Here is a 16,945-nt window from a genome sequence, read left to right as displayed (position 1 = left end):
ATCCACATACATATCTTGAGTCTACCATTCAATGTTTAATTTGTAGGAATTCTTATCTCAGGCTACGTTTCAAACTCCCCACCTGAGTATGATATTGGACTTCACTGATATGACAAAGCTCTTTACCAGTTGTGAAGAGCCATGAAAGTTGCTGGCAATATTTAGTTTCTCTCAAAATTCTGTTAAAGTTGTAAGACTTTGGCACAATTGGATGACCTATGCATCATTCAAACTGAATAAAGTTATGTTGTTGCCAATTTTGTTCTCCATCTTCCTAGTAACTGTTCCTCTCTCTATTAAAAATAGTTTCCCTTCTGGAATTGACATCAGTGCAGATTAGATGGAAGTCCCATTGTTTCTACACAATGGCTAGTGTCTTCAGAACATGTGATCTTCAACATTATGCTGTCTCAACTATCCTTGCAAGAATTTCACATTGGATCTTTGTTACAAACATTGTCTAACTGTAAGAAAATGAAGACTTTCGGGGCTGCCTGTGACCTCCTGTAGATCACTTTTGTTACTGCTCTTAAAGTGCAGGCATTGCCTGAGATTCAGTTCAGGATCTGGTGCACAAACATTTCTCATGGAAAATCTTGCAAAGCATGGTCATTTTCTATGACCTATGGAAGCCTAACAAGGTCTATCTCTTTAATTCGCACAGACTGAGGTTCCTGTTGTCAGAGAAAAATGCTACAGTCAGGCTGAAGATGTTGCTCAAGAAAACAGTTAGTGGCAGGAACTAGCCACCAAATTTGTCTTCGTGGCACCATTTTCTCCATCAGGCAAAGGCTCACTTCAAGGAACATTTTGCCATCAAATCAACAAGATGAGAGTAGTAAAGGAGAATAATTCACGTCTGTGAACCTCGGAGGCAATGCCTACAGCTTCAGTGGGCTCGATAGTGGCTCCATGTCCAGACTCCTGGAAGAATGGAGCTGTCAAAAAGCACAATGACTCCCTGGTCTGAACCAGGACATTTCATTTTCTTTTTGTAATGATTCAAGAATAGCCATTATTTCAAAGACTTTGAGACATGGTTTGGAGGACTCTCACTTCATAACCATGTATGACCATCATGTAACTTGACTTAGTATCGACGGGGATAACTTTGGATTTTAGTCAAGGTTGGGATTCATTAAATGATAAGCATTCAGCTGAAAAAGAACTCAGTGTTACCTGAATGCAATCACAGTCACTTTGGGTCTGCAGAATGAGTCTATTGCACAACTGTAATATTTAATATACACTGGAAGTCTGAATAACAGCATTGTTTTTGAATAACACCTAAACCATGAGGAATCGCTTAAAGAGATTTATTACACAGTTGTCAAGCATTACACACAAAAAGGCATCTTAGACCAGTTGCCTCCTTGATAAATCAGGATGGAGTTTTCTGAACCTCCTAAATGCACCTTGAAATAAAATGCATTCCATCTGTCAACAGTTTGCATAACTTTCCATTTGATCCATATCCTGTTGACAACCTTAGTCAACCATCCATGCTATTTACTTCTCAATCAGTTAATATGTCATCTGCAAATTTACTAATCAGTCATCCTTGATTCACATATAGGTTGTTAATATGTCACAAGCAGTAGGTAGCTGGCCAAAGACATCCAATCAGAAAAGTAACTTTCCACAACCACCCTCTGCTTCCTACCATCAGGCCTGTTTTGGAACCAATTAACCAGCTCACCTGAATCCCATGTTTTTTAGCCTTCTGGCCAGAGTACCATACAGGGCCTTATAAATACCTTACTAAAGTCCACATAGACAATATCTGGCTCCCAGCTTTCATCAAATTTGAGTTATCACCTCAAAAAAGTCAATCCAATTAATGAAAATTATTTCCCCAATGCAAAGTTATATTGGCTTTCCCTGATCAGCAGCTGCCTTTCCAAACAGACATAAATACTAACCTTTAGAATTTTCTCCATATTTTTTCTACCTCAGATGTAAAGCCCATCAGTCTGCAATCACCTCTGTGGCTCTTCTCAAATGAAGGAACTACATAGCTGTCCTGCATTCTTCTGGTATCTCACATGTGGCATACAAAGGTGTCCCACCTATTTCTTCCTTTGCATCCTGGGATAGATGTCATCCAGCCCTGGGTTTTATCAACCCTGATGTCTTCCATGAGATCCAACAGCTCCCCCTTCTTAATATTGCATTTACGAATACTCACTTTAAGCAAATTCACTTTTACAAAGAAATCTGTGTTCATATCCAAAATAAATTTGAATGGATTTTTAGCTTTTATGAAAATAGCCTTCAATAGTAGTGAATGGATCTACACTTTACCCCATTTCGGCTGATGAAAGGTTTCGTAGGAATGCTCTGCTTTCATACAGTTGGGTGTGCCTGTATTCCAGGCTATGAACCAAATGCTCCTTCATCTTGCTTTCTATAATGTCCTTATTCTTGCTTAATACAGATGAGAAACAGTAGGGGGGAAGTGGGGGGATGATTCAGGATTCCTTTATTGTCATAATAGTACAGCACATGTAATATTACACAAAATTGCCTTCTTCCTGCTGTAAAGCAGGCAAAGAGTCAACATTTGTGTCTCTTGCTTACAGAGAGAAAGAGAAGTAAAAGTGAGTCCCTTCAGAGTCACCTCCAGCATTTCTGAAGCCTCTGCAGCCGAACATACTCCTGTTCAATCGAAACAGGGAATTTTTCAACTTGTACACCTTGAGAAAATTGGTTTCTCATTTTGCAAAATGTTAAAATGTCCACACTATGACAGTATTGACAGTGGCAAAGCTATGCATGTTGTAGACAATGGGATAAAAAAAATTCACCTGCTTGGCACTGATTGCAGCAATTCTTTGCTCTGTCGAAATGGTAAGCGCACCCTGAATTCAATTGCTGTGGCTTTCCCTGCAAAATGTAAAAACAAGAGAGAAAAATTATTAAATATCAAAGGATATTTGACTCTGAGTCAAAAGGAAGTCAATTTGTCACTTTGCAGAAACAAGCAAAGAATTCAGTCTCATGTCGAAAATGTGGTACCGCACCATTGGACATGCCATCTTCAGAAACATGAAATCGCACTCTGAGTTTTCTCTCAGATTGATAAAAATATTCTATTGCACTATTTTCATTAAGAGCAGGGGGCTTGACAATATTTACTCATTAATCAATGCATAATACAAAAATCTAACTCATCACTATGCGAGCTTTCTGTGTTTAAATAAGAGCTGTCTTTCCAATATTATAATATGGTATTGCCTGTAAAATGTATCTGAACATTCTGAGGTTCCAAAATCATGCAAACTAACTTAAACAGTGCAATAAATACTTTACACTTTCATTAGTTTCTTCTCAGTGTAGATATTGGGCTAATATTTTTTTAAATTCTCTGTCACTGATGTTGCAAGTTCACTTGGAGGAGGCAGAGTCCATCTTACAGAAATTAGATCAGATTTCAGATTTAATGAAGTAGACCGCAGAGACCACCTCACTGACAAAAGACAAAGGAGGAAAAACCCAACACCCAACCCCAACCCACCAATTTTCCCTTGCAACCGTGTCTGCCTGTCCTGCATTGGACTTGTCAGTCACCAATGAGCCTGCAGCAGACGTGGACATTACCCCTCCATAAATCTTCGTCCACGAAGCCAAGCCAAAGAAGAAAGAAGGAAGACATACATGATGTCACATAAAATCCTGACAATTTTTTTCCTGTGAGCAAGACAGAATAAACACTATTGGTAGTGCAAAAAAAACTGTACATAACGTGCATATGTAAACAAATAAATAAATGTAAATAATCTGACTGTGAAATACAGAGGGTAAAAAAAATCAATAAAGTAAATAAGTCGGCCAAAATGGCGCTGTTGGGGGGGGGGGGGATTTCCCTTCCTTCCAGTTCGGGGCTCAGAAACCCGCGCTGGGGGACCACGTGATGCCCGGGTGATGTCAGCGCCCTCCAGCGCGGTTCTCAGCCAGGTCCGGGCTGGGAGTATAAGTGCAGCTCAGCAGCCTGCAATAAACTAGTCTGCTTACTGAGCTCAACCCATCTGGTTGTGTGTGTTATTGCAGGAGAAGTGTAGCCCCCACTACAATTGGTGACCCCAATTGATTCAAATGTCTTTGAACCTATCATGAACGAGCCTGGAATCAGCGCTATAGCCATGAAATTGCATGAATTCTAGGTTCAGGAGCCGGAGACCTGGTTCAGCCACGTGGAGGGCCAGTTTCACCTCCACCAGACTTCGTCCGACACGACTAAATTCTACCATGTGGTTGCTGCCCTGGACCAGGCCACCACCAGACGCGTGCTACACCTTGTTCAGCACCCACCCGCCGAGGACATGTACAAGACCATCAATCAAGTGCTTACCGGGTCCCTCGGACTATCCAGACACCAGGTGCTTGGGTGCTGCACCTCGATGCCCTGGGGGACAAGTCCCCGATGGAACTGATGGATGAGATGCTCGTGCTCATGGGTGAGCACACTAACTGCCCACTTTTCGAGCGCATCTTCCTCGAACATATGCCCGGGGACATCCGCCCGCTGCTGTTTCAGGAGAGCTTCACTGACCCAAGGAAGGTCGCCCAGAAAGCCCAAGAGCTATGGCTTGCATGATTCTTGAAAGGCTCAGTGGTCCAGCAAGTCACGAGGAGCACCCGGCCCCTGCAGGGGCCCCCAAGAGCATAACCAAGGGTGCAGCATCCGCTTCAGGCCTCTGCTTCTACCACCAGCACTGGGGACCCAAGGCGCGGAATTGTCGTCAGCCCTGCTCGTTCCAGGGAAATGACCAGGCTGGCCACTGTTAATGGCTGCGGTGGCTGGCCAAGGACACAGCCTTCTCTACCTGCAGGACTCAGTTAGCTGCTGGCGGTTCCTCATTGACAACAGCAATCTGGACATACGGAGACAAGACAGTCCTTCCAGATCGGCCAACGGAATTTTGCGTGGAGGTTCACCGTCTCGTTCCTCCTGACTGCCATCCTGGAAGCAGACTTCCTCCTCACACACGGGTTTCTGGTGGACTTTCGAGGTAGGCACATGGTGGACGCCCGTACCTTCCAGGCTGTTCGCCTCGACGACGCCCGCTCGGAGCAACTGCAGATGGCCACGATCAGCACACCCAGAAACGAATTCCAGCAGATCCTGGACGAGTTCCCGACACTCCTCAAGCCACAGTTCTCCAATGCCTCGCCGCACCATGGGGTGTTCCACCACATCCCCACCTAGGGCCCGCCGGTTCACGCCAAGGCATGCCAGCTCCCACCTGACAAGCTCCAGGTAGCGAAGGAGGAGTTTTCATACTTGTTGGAGCTGGGGATCATTCGATGGTCTAACAGCCCATGGGCCTCGTTGCTCCACCTGGTCCCGAAAGCCTCCAGCAGCTGGCGTCCCTGCGGAGACTATCGACACATCAACGAGGCAACCATCCTCTGCTACCACTTCACAATCCCCAGCGGTCGCCACACAAACTGCTTCCTCACCTCAGAGCACTCTTGGACTCCTTCGAACCCCCACCACCACCCAGGCATGGCACCCGCCCGTCTCATATTCCTGGCGAGCTGCTTTCTGTGGAGTTCATTTTCATTCGGCGGGGCTCAACCGTGGCACCTCTAGCAACCATATGAGGGGTTGTACAGGATTATATGGCATTCCAGCTTGATGTTCATGCTGGATTTGGGCGGCAGGCATGAGCTGTTTACCATGGACAGGCTGAAGCCAGCGCTCCTCGATCCCACCGAGCCCGTGGTCGTTGCCCAGCCCAAGAAGCGAGGCCACCCGGCAAAAGAGAACATTGGCACTGGTTCTTGGGGTGGGGGGGGGGGCTGTGTGGCGGCTCACCACAAGGCAGGTGAACTGGCCCCGCTTATAAGCCACGCGGCGGGGCAGCTGGCCAAGGACACAGCCTTCTCTACCTGCGGGACTCAGTTAGCTGCTGGCAGTTCCTCTTCCTTCCAACTTGGGGCTTAGAAACCCGCGCTTGGTGACTATGTGACACCCGGGTGACGTCAGTGCCCTCCAGCGTGGTTCTCAGCCAGGTCCAGGCTGGAGTATAAGTGCAGCCCAGCAGCCTGCAATAAACTAGTCTGCTCACTGAGCTCAACCCGTCTGGTTGTGTGTGTTATTTCAGGAGCAGTGTAGCCGCTGCTACAAGTCCTTAAATGAGTCCCTGATTGACTTTGTTGCAAAGGAGTCTGATGGTGGAGGGGTAGCAGCTGTTCCTGAACCTGGTAGTGCAAGTCTTGTGGCACCTATACCTTTCTAATGGCAGCAGTGAGAACAGAGCGTGTGCTGGGTGGTGTGGATCCATAATGATTACTGCTGTTATCCAATGGCATAGATCCCTGTAGATGTTCTTGATGGCGGGGGTAGTTTTGCCTGTGATGTCCTGGGCTGTGTTCACTACCTTCTGGAGGGCTTGATGCTCAGGGTTATTGGTATCCCCAAACCAGACCGTGATGCAACTGATCAGCACAATTTCCATCACACAACTGTAGAAATTTACCAGGGTTTCTGATGTCATGCCAAACCTCTGCAAAATCCTGAGGAGATTGAGGTGCTGATGTGCTTTCTTCATGATGCCATTGTTGTGTTAGGACCAGGAAAGATCATCCAAGATAATGATTCCCAAGAACTTAAATTTGCTCATCCTCTCCACCTCTGATCACCTTATGATTCCTGTATTGCTTACCTCTGGTTTTCCCTTCCTGAAATCAACATTCAGCTCCCTGGTTTTGGTGACTTTGAATACAAGGTTGTTGTTGTGGCACCATCAGCCAAGTTTTCAATTTCGCTCCAGTACGCTGACTCTTCTCCCTTTTTTGTATAACCCTCTACCATGGTATTGTCAGTGAATTTGTAGATGGTGTTGCTGTTGTACCAGTCCACACATTCCTCGGTGTATAGCGAGTAGAGCAGGGGGCTAAGAACACAGCCCTGTGGTGCTCCTGTACTGTTGGAGATTGTGGAGGAGGTGTTCTTACCAATCCTCACTTATTGTCGTCTGAAGGTGATAAAATCCATGAGGGGTATTGAGACCCAAGTCTTGGAGTTTGCTGATCAGTTTTGAAGGGATGAAGGTGCGACATGCCGAACTGTAGTCGATAAAGAGCTTCCTGATGAATGCATCTTTACTGTCCAGAGCTTTGTGTAGAGCCAGTGAGATGGGATCCACTGTGGACCATTTGCTGCAATAGGCGAACTGAAATATATTCATGTCACCACTCAGACAGGAGTTGATATGCTTCACCACCAGCCTTCCATTAACACTTCATCACTGTTGATGTAAGTGCCATTGGTAGATAGTAATTGGGAATATGTTCAGATTTCAGACTTTATTGTCAGACTACACACGTTGCATCACAAGCAACCCTGAGATTCCTTTTTTCCTGCAGGCGAGGAAGAATTACCACCAATTGGTAGTGCAAAAATAAACGGTACACAGTGTAAACATGTAAACAAAGAACTGTAAACAGATAACAAATGTAAGCAAACATATTGAAGAAACCACTGGAAATATAAAAGTGATTTAGGTGACATTGGGCAAAATTATTTGTTCTAGTATAAATGAAATCAACATTACCGAGCTGCTACACAGGTGGATTGTATTAAGAAAGTGTATGATGTGCTGGCCTTCATTAACTGTGGGATCAAAGCAAGAGTCCACTTAGAATAGTGTTCAGTTCTGTACTGTGGAGGTGCAGAGGAGATTTACAAGGATGTTGCCTGGATTGGAGAGCATGCCTAGTAAGGATAAATTGAGAGAATTTGGTCTTTTCTCCTTGGAGTGACGGAGAATAAGGGGTGACCTGAAAGAAGTGTATAAGATGATCATGTGCATGTCCAGAGGCTATTCCCCAGGGGTGAAATGGCTAATATGAGTGCTTGGGAGTAAGTAGAGGAGGGATAAAAGAGCTAAGTTTTTCACACAGAGAGTGGTGGGTGCATGGAATCTGCTGCCAAAATTGGTGGTGGAGGCAGGTACAATAGGATCTTTTAAGAGACTATTAGATACATGGAATTGTGATAAATGGAGGCTTATACAATAGGGAAATTCTCGGCAGTTGTTGGGAGTAGGTTATTAGGTTGGCATAACACTGTGGGTTGAAGGGCCTGAACTAGATTTCTATGTGGCACTGAAATTTACTGGAGATACTTGAGACCTCTTTATGGAAATCCCAGGGATAATTTTGCCAAAAGTTGGTAAATTCCCAGCTTTCTAATTCTCTGTGAACAATGTGCTGGTTCACTTTCTAATGCATGGAAAAGCAGGCTTTGTTGAGAGATGTTTTGCATTGCCCATGAACTGGGAGCTAAAATATAAGGGTGACCATTGTCAAAGTAGCTTCAGGTAAAATATTTGACAATATTTCATACTCTTGAATTGCCAGAAAATGTAAAGCAAATGGGAAAACATAATGATTAAATAGAAATAAGTGGAATTTGAGAAGGAGGCTGTCTATCCAAACACATTAGTTTCTATTGTCATGATACATAACCATAGGACACAAGGAGCAGGTGAAGGCCATTCAGCCCATTGAACCACTTCACCATTTATTAAGATTGTGATTTGATCAGCTCTACCAGCCTGCCTTTTTCCCCATAACCTTTAATTCCCCTACTTAGCAAAAATCTATCTATCGGCATTTTAAATAAATTCAATGAGGTAGCCTTTACTGGTGCACTGGGCAGAGAATCCAATTCACTGCCCTCTGGGAAAAGCAGTTTCTCTTAAGGCTAAGAGCCCGAGTCTAGTCTCACTTACCAGTGGAAACAACTTTCCAGCCTCTATATTATCTATTCCTTTCATAGTTTTATGTGTTATTCCAAGATTCTCTCTTATATTTCTGAATTCCAGTAAGTGCAACTTCAATCTGTCCTCATAGGTTAACCCCATCATCTCTGGTATCAATCAGGTGAACCTCTTCTGCCTCTGAAGCCAGTATATTCATTCTCAAGTAGGGAGAGCAGAACTGCACACAATACTCCAGGTGCGGCTTCATCAGTACCTTGTACAGTTGCAGCAGAACCTCCCTGGTCTTAAACCCAATCCTCTGGCAACAAAGTCCAACACTCCATATGCCTTCTTCAGATTTCAGATTTATTGTCAGAGTACATAAATGTAATCACATACAACCCTGAGATTCTTTTTTCCTGTGGGCAGAATTACCACTAATTGGCACAAAAACTGTACACAGCGTAAAACATATAAACAAAAAACTTTAAACAGATAATGAATGTAAAGAAACTGACTGTGCAACACAGAGAGAACAAAAAGAATATCAATAAATTGAGTAAGTAAGAGTCCTTAAATGAGTCTCTGACTGAGTTCGTCATTGAGGAGTCTGATGGTAGAGGGGTGGTGGTGCGAGTCTTGTGGCACCTGTACCTCTTTCCTGATGCCAGCAGTGAGAAGAGAGCTTGTGTTAGGTGGTGTGGGTCTTTGATGGTTGCTGCTGCTCTTCGATGGCAATGTTCCTGTAGATGTTCTCAATAGTGGGAGGGTTTTGCTGTGATTTCCTGGGCTGTGTCCACTATCTTTTGGAGGGCTTTACACTCAGGGGTATTGGTGTTTCCATATTAGTCTGTGATGCAGCCTGTCAGCACCCTTTCCACCACATCTCTGTTGAAATCTGTCATACCAAACCTCCGCAAACTCCTGAGGAAGTAGAGGCTCTGATGTGCCTTATTCATGTGATTGGCGGGTTGGGTCCAGGAAAGATCCTCTCAGATAGTGACTCGCAGGAACTTAAATATGCTCACCCTCTCCATCTCTGATCCCTCAATGATCACTGGATTGTATACCTCTGGCTTTCCTGAAGTTAATAATTAGCGCCTTAGCTTTGGTGACATTGAATTGAAGTTTGTTGTCAGTGCACCATTCAGTAAAGTTTTCAATCTCTATCCTTATTAACCTATTGGACCTCCAAACCAACCTTTTGCAGTTCATGCACATGCACTCCCAGGACCCTCTGCATGATAGCATGCTACAATTTTTCACTATTGAAATAATATAATCCATTCTTTTTCTTACAAAGTGGATGACATTGCATTTACAACATTGTGTTTCATCTGCCAGTCCCTTGCCCACTGACTTAACCTGTCTACATCTCTCTGCAGACTCTTCACATCCTCTGCACAATTTGCATTTTCTACTCAATTTAGTGTCATCAGCAGACTTAGTCACTACACTCAGTTCTTTCTTCCAAATCATCAATGTATAATCATGAACAGCTGCAAGGCTAGCACCAACCCCAACTCTCTGACTTCTGTCTACTCAATAATACTGTATTCACGCTAGATACTCCCATAGCCATGCGCCCTTATCTTATAAATTAGTCCTTTATGCAGCATTTGATAGAGTGCCTTCTGGAAATTTAAATATGCTGCATCCCATCTCTCCACTACAGTCATTATATCTTTGAAGAACTCCAGTAAATTTGTCAAACAGGACCTGCCCTTCCTGAATCCATGCTGTGTCTGCCTGATGGAATCATTTTTGTCCAATGTCCTGCTATTTCTTCCTTAATGATAGCTGTGAACATTTTCCCAATTACAGATGTTAAGCTAACTGGCCTATAGTTACATGCCTTTGTGTACATCATTCTTTTTTTTTTTTAAACAGAGGCATGAGAATCGCTCTTCCAATCTGCCAGAGCCTGTCCAGAGTCCAGGGAATTTTGGTAAATTATTACCCACTCATCTACTCCAACTTCTGTCATTTCCTTCATACCCTTGGATGCTTTTTATCAGGACCTGGGGACTTGACAACCTTTAGGCCCACTAGTTTCCTCAGCACTACCTCTTTAGAGATAGCAATTGTACTGTTGTTCCCACTTCCCATCACATCTAGAGCATCTGCCTTTGACGGCAAGGTTAACATAACAGTTAGCACAATGCATAGTGGCAGCGACTGGGCTCAAATCTTGTGCCGTCTGTAAAGGGTTTGTATGTTCTCTCAGTGACTTGTGTGGGTTTCCTCCTGGTGTTTTGGTTTCATCCCACCCTTCAAAAACAAATGGGGTTGGAGGTTAATTGGATGTAATTCGGCAGCATGGGTCTCAATGGCAGGAGTTGGCTTCTACCGTATTGTAAATAAAATTTTTAAAACGTAACGTGTCCTCCACTGTGAAGGCTGGCACAAAATAGTTGTTCAAAGCCTTAGCTATTTCTGCTTTACCCAATATTTATTCCCCCTTCTCAACTTCCCAGGGCAGTATGTTCACTCTAGCCAAAATTAATATAATATGAAATTTTACTACACCAACAAAGCACACAACCACTCACAGTAGTAACTTCCATTAATAAAACACTTTACTGACAGTAAAACATCGGGTCATTAAAGGTTTGGTCAAAGTTGAAAGTTTGAAGAAGTATCTTAAGGGAGGATAGTAGGAGAAAATTTGAGAGCATAATTCCTTGACAAGACACAACCTCGAATGGTGAAGTGATTAAATCTGGGGCCAGAGGACAGAATTAAAGGGTTATGGGAATCAGAATTTACAACATTAAGGAGAGGAAGAGCCAGGGAAGGTTTGAACTCAACATGAACATTCTAAGTTGGAGTAACAGACAACCTGCAAGTCAGTAGCCAAGTACTCTTGGATAATTCCACTTGAATAAACTCTCATATGGTAGTAGAAGGGGTTCAGCAATGGCTAAATGGTCAGAATAGCAAATGAACTCAGTTATTTCAGGAATCTCCAAATCTTGAACGTGCATTGCTTCCTGTGTGCTTACAAAACAGTTACTCAAACTTCAGATGCCACTGATGGTTAAGAAAATTTTTAGTCTGCCTATCTGATCTGCTCCCCCATCCCAAGGAAATTTGAAAGACTACTGAGGCATCACTAACAAGAAAAATAATTATTCATAATCTTATTGAGGACAGAATTAAGTCTATCAATCCATTGAGCCCACTCCAGCTTTGAGAACGGAGTAATCAGGTTCATCCCATTGCTCGATTACCTTGCAATTCCTTTCTCAAAGACTCCATTGATTTTCTTCCCCTGCCCTTTCAAGCAACATATACCATACATAACCACTTAATATGAGTAAATATGTTATACATATTCTTTCACACAATGTCAATATGATTGGCAAGGCCAGCATTTATTCTCAATTCCAAATTGCTCCAGAGACAACCACGTAAGAGCATCTGGATTCACAAATAGGCCAGGACAGATAAGAGCAACACATTTCCAAGGACATACATGAACCAGATCTTATAACAAGGGTTCTACAATAGTTTCATAATCATGGTTTCTGATAGTAACTTATTATTTCAGTTTTAATTAATTTCTTGAAATAAAATTCCTCAACTGTCATGTTTGTATTCAATCTTCTATTTCAAGATCAGTACAGCAGGATGTTATTGAAGGCAGAACACTTGTACAGTTGATAGAGACACTGCCTCTCAATCCCAGACACCCAGGTTTAATCTTGACCTTGGGTTAAATCCATACATTCTCCCTGTGACGATGTATGTTTCCCCCAGCTGACCTGGTTTCCTCACATATCCAAAAAATATGTGGGTTGCTTGGTTAATTGTCCACAGTAAATTGTCCCTGGAACTTAGGTGAATGGCATCACCTGAGTGAGGGGGTTGGGGAGGGGTGCACAGTGGTGGGGGGTAGGGGGAGTGGATGAGTGTTTGGGCAGAATTTTAAAAATGAGATGAATGTTTGACTACTGTAAATAGGTAGTTGATGGGTTTCCATGCTGCATTTCTTGAAGGCTTAAATTTAGTCACAATGCAACCATTAATTTGTCTCAGACACTTTTGGTTCTTTTGACAATCATTTCAAATCTGTCTCTCCTCCAGTTTTTGGTACTCTGTCAATGTGAGCAGTTGCCTTTATATTTATTTTGTCAAGCTCCTTTGTGATTCAAACACATTTAAATTTAAATTTTTTAAATAAATTTTACATTTTTAATTTTTTAAATTTAGACATACAGCACATGAGCCCATGCCACTCAATTATACTGAATTAACCTACAACCCCCATATTTATTGAACAGTGGAGGAAACCACAGCCCCTGGGGAAAACCCATGGAGACATGGGGAGAACATGCAAACTCCTTACAGACAGTGTTGTCTTAGAACCCCTGCCCCAATCACTGGTGTTGTAAAGGCATTGCACTAACTGCTACCTAACTATGATGCCCTCAAAAAAAATTTAGAAAGTCACTGGGTACCCTTTCAAGGTCTTCACAGCCTCCTAAACTGCAGAACTACACAATACTACATTTCTGACTGAATGCGTGTTTATTAAGCCTTATAATGTCTTTACATTTGTAATGTATCCAAATATTTATGAAGCTCTGTATCTTATATGGTACTTTTATCAGTTCATGGAAAATCTTGTGAACTTCTGGAATATCCTGTCACCTGTAATTTCTTTTGTAATCACAGATTTACCTAACAATGGTCTTAAATAGTGAATTGGCTGCAATTCTCTTTGGGGAACCATGAACACCTCTACTTGTGAGAAACATGTCTAAGTGCAGATTGGGGGGGGGGGGGGGGGGTAAAGATACAGCAATGTGTTTTTTTTTTAAATAATGCCTTGTTTTTATATTGAACTTAAGCTTTCAAAGCAACTTACACAGAATATAGTATAGGCATTTCTGATGTGATACGGGAAACATAGCACACACAATAACATAACATAACAATTACAGCACGGAAACAGGCCATTAGGCCCTTCTAGTCTGCACTGAACCAAACACCCCTTTCTAGTCCCACCTCCCTGCACAATGCCCATAACCCTCCATCTTCTTCTCATCCATACACCTGTCCAACCTTTTCTTAAATAATACAATTGACTCCGCCACCACTATTTCTCCCGGAAGCTCATTCCACACGGCTACCACTCTCTGAGTAAAGAAGTTCCCCCTCATGTTACCTCTAAACCTCTGCCCCTTAATTCTTAACTCATGTCCTCTTGTTTTAATCTTTCCTCCTCTTAACGGAAATAGTCTATCCACATCCACTCTGTCTATCCCTTTCATAATCTTAAATACTTCTATCAAATCCCCTCTCAACCTTCTACGCTCCAAAGAATAAAGACCTAATCTGTCCAATCTCTCCCTATACTCTAGATGCTTAAACCCAGGTAACATTCTGGTAAACCTTCTCTGCACTCTCTCCACTCTGTTTATATCCTTCCTATAATTAGGCGACCAGAACTGCACACAGAACTCCAAATTAGGCCGCACCAACGTCTTATACAATCTCAACATCACCTCCCAACTCCTATATTCCATGCAATGATTGATAAAGGCCAGCATACTAAAAGCCTTCTTCACCACCCTATTCACGTGAGTTTCTACCTTCAGGGAACGATGTACCGTTACTCCTAAATCTTTCTGCTCTTCTGTATTCCTCAATGCTCTCCCATTTACCACGTATGTCCTATTCTGATTCTTCTTACCAAAATGAAGCACCTCACACTTATCAGCATTAAATTCCATCTGCCATTTTTCAGCCCACCCTTCTAAGCAGCCCAAATCCCTCTGCAATCCCTGAAAACCTTCTTCATTATCCACTATTCCACCTATCTTAGTATCGTCTGCATATTTACTAATCCAATTCACCACCCCATCATCTAGATCATTAATGTATATAACGAACAACAATGGGCCCAATACAGATCCTTGAGGCACACCACTGGTCACCGGCCTCCAACCTGACAGACAATTATCTACTACCACTCTCTGGCCTCTCCCTTTCAGCCAATGTTAAATCCATTTGACTATCTTAAAATTTATACCTAAAGACTGCACCTTCCTAACTAACGTTCCATGTGGTACCTTATCGAAGGCCTTACTGAAGTCCATATAGACAACATCCACTGCGCTACCCTCATCCACATTCCTAGTCACCACTTCAAAAAATTCAATCAGATTGGTCAAACATGACCTTCCTCCCACAAATCCATGTTGAGTGCTTCTGATCAGACCCTGTCTATCCAGATGTTTATAAGTACTATCTCTAAGAATTTTCTCCATTAATTTACCTACCACAGACGTCAAACTTACAGGCTGATAGTTGCCAGGCTTCCTCCTTGAACCCTTTTTAAATAACGGAACCACATGCGCAATGCGCCAATCCTCTGGCACTATCCCCATATCTAATGACATTTGGAAAATTACCGCCAGAGCCTCTGCTATTTCCTCCTTCACTTCTCTCAATGTCCTGGGGAAGATCCCGTCTGGTCCCGGAGACTTATCCACCTTTATATTCTTCAAAAGCCTTAAAACTACACCTTTTGTAATCTCTATATTCCCCATATTTACCCAATTTGCTTTTTTTTTTATCTCACATCTCCCAATATCCTTCTCCTTAGTGAATACCGAAGAAAAGAAACTGTTCAATATCTCCCCCATTTCTCTAGGCTCCACACACAGTTTTCCGCTCTGATTTTCTAAGGGACCAATTTTGTCTCTAGCTTTCCTCTTACCATTAACATATTTGTAGAACTCTTTTGGATTAGTTTTCACCCTGCTTGCCATAGTTTTCTCGTACCTTCTTTTAGCTTTCCTAATTCCTCTCTTAAGATTCCTCTTACATTCAATGTATCTTTCAAACATCTCCTTAACTCCATGCTTCTTATATCTAATGTACGCCTCCCTTTTTCTTCGAACCAAGTTTCCAATATTCCTTGAAAACCACGGCTCTCTCAAACCTTTTGCCCCTCCTTTTAACCTAACAGGAACATAAAGCTTTTGTCCTCTCAAAATCTGATCTTTAAAAGACTTCCATCTCTCTACTACATCCTGCCCATAAAACAAATTGTCCCAATGCACACCCTGCAAGTCCTTTCGCATCTCCTCAAATCTAGCTTTTCCCCAATCAAAAACCTCAACCCTTGGCCCTGACTTCTCTCTTTCCATAATGACATTGAAGCTGATGGCATTATGATCACTGGACCCGAAGTGCTCGCCAACACTAACCTCCGTCACTTGACCCATCCCATTTGCCAACAGTAGATCTAACACTGCTCCTTCTCTGGTCAGCACCTCTACATATTGTTGTAAAAAACTATCTTGCACACATTTCACAAACTCTAACCCATCCAGTCCTTTCACAGAATGTGTTTCCCAATCTATATGTGGAAAATTAAAATCTCCCATAATTACAACCCTGTGCTTATCACAAATATCTACTATCTCCCTACAGATTTGCTCCTCTAGGTCTTGGTCCCCTCCGGGTGGTCTATAATACACCCCTACAAGTGTAACCTCTCCTTTCCTACTCCTCAGTTCCACCCAAATAGCCTCCGTGGATGTGCCCTCTAATCTATCCTTCCTAGGCACCGCTGTAATATTTTCCCTGACAAGCAACGCAACCCCACCTCCTCTTGCCCCTCCGACTCTATCACACCTAAAACAACGAAACCCAGGGATATTCAGTTGCCAATCACATCCCTCCTGCAACCATGTCTCACTAATCGCTACCACATCATACTAACCTGAGAATTAATAACCTGAGAATTTGCTTTAGAAATGTTGACAGTGAGTAAATATTCCTGTTCTTCAAACCTATTTTATACCTGTTATCATATACTGTGTCTTTTTCCCCCAAAGTATGTGTTAACCTTCCTCTTGAATTCTACCTCAGGTTTTACTTCTGTTGGGCAATTCTAATTACAAGCAACCACTTCCATAAAATTATCTTCATCTCCTTTCATTTTTGCTTTCATTGATTTGAAATTATGACAGTCAACAAGCAATGGAAATTAATTCTTTCCTACTTGGCACATCACAATCTCTTAGTAGATCAAGGAACCATTTGTTGAAAGAGATAGAGTTTCAGGTTGAAGAGCTTTCATCAGAAGTAGGCACCACAGTTGCACAGCAGGTAGTAATATTCCAATCTCAGTCCAATGCACATGTGAATAGGTTGTAGGGAGGGAGATAAGTGGAAGAATAAGACTGAAAGTGTCTGTTTGCTCTGAGAGT

The 16,945-nt window shown here is 42.7% G+C and overlaps 1 protein-coding gene and 1 long non-coding RNA gene across 4 annotated transcripts in view; one reads left to right on the top strand and one right to left on the bottom strand.

Annotated features, from left to right (window-relative positions):
- Positions 1 to 16,945, top strand: part of LOC138749517 (uncharacterized) — a 145,884-nt gene that overhangs the window by 109,782 nt on the left and 19,157 nt on the right. The gene's annotated exons all lie outside the window — the stretch shown is intronic.
- LOC138749511 (uncharacterized) overlaps positions 1 to 16,945 on the bottom strand; it is a 92,442-nt gene that overhangs the window by 70,525 nt on the left and 4,972 nt on the right. The window contains exon 2 of one of the 2 annotated variants that reach the window (XM_069910942.1): positions 2,808 to 2,886. In XM_069910942.1, coding sequence (XP_069767043.1) covers positions 2,808 to 2,886 — 79 coding nt within the window. Of the gene's footprint in view, positions 1 to 2,807; positions 2,890 to 16,945 lie in introns of those variants that run through there. The other variant, XM_069910952.1, reaches the window with a different exon arrangement.

The sequence above is a fragment of the Narcine bancroftii genome, chromosome 1 (genome assembly GCF_036971445.1).
Source record: "Narcine bancroftii isolate sNarBan1 chromosome 1, sNarBan1.hap1, whole genome shotgun sequence".
Lineage (NCBI taxonomy): Eukaryota > Metazoa > Chordata > Chondrichthyes > Torpediniformes > Narcinidae > Narcine > Narcine bancroftii.
This window is presented reverse-complemented; position numbering and strand designations above follow the sequence as displayed.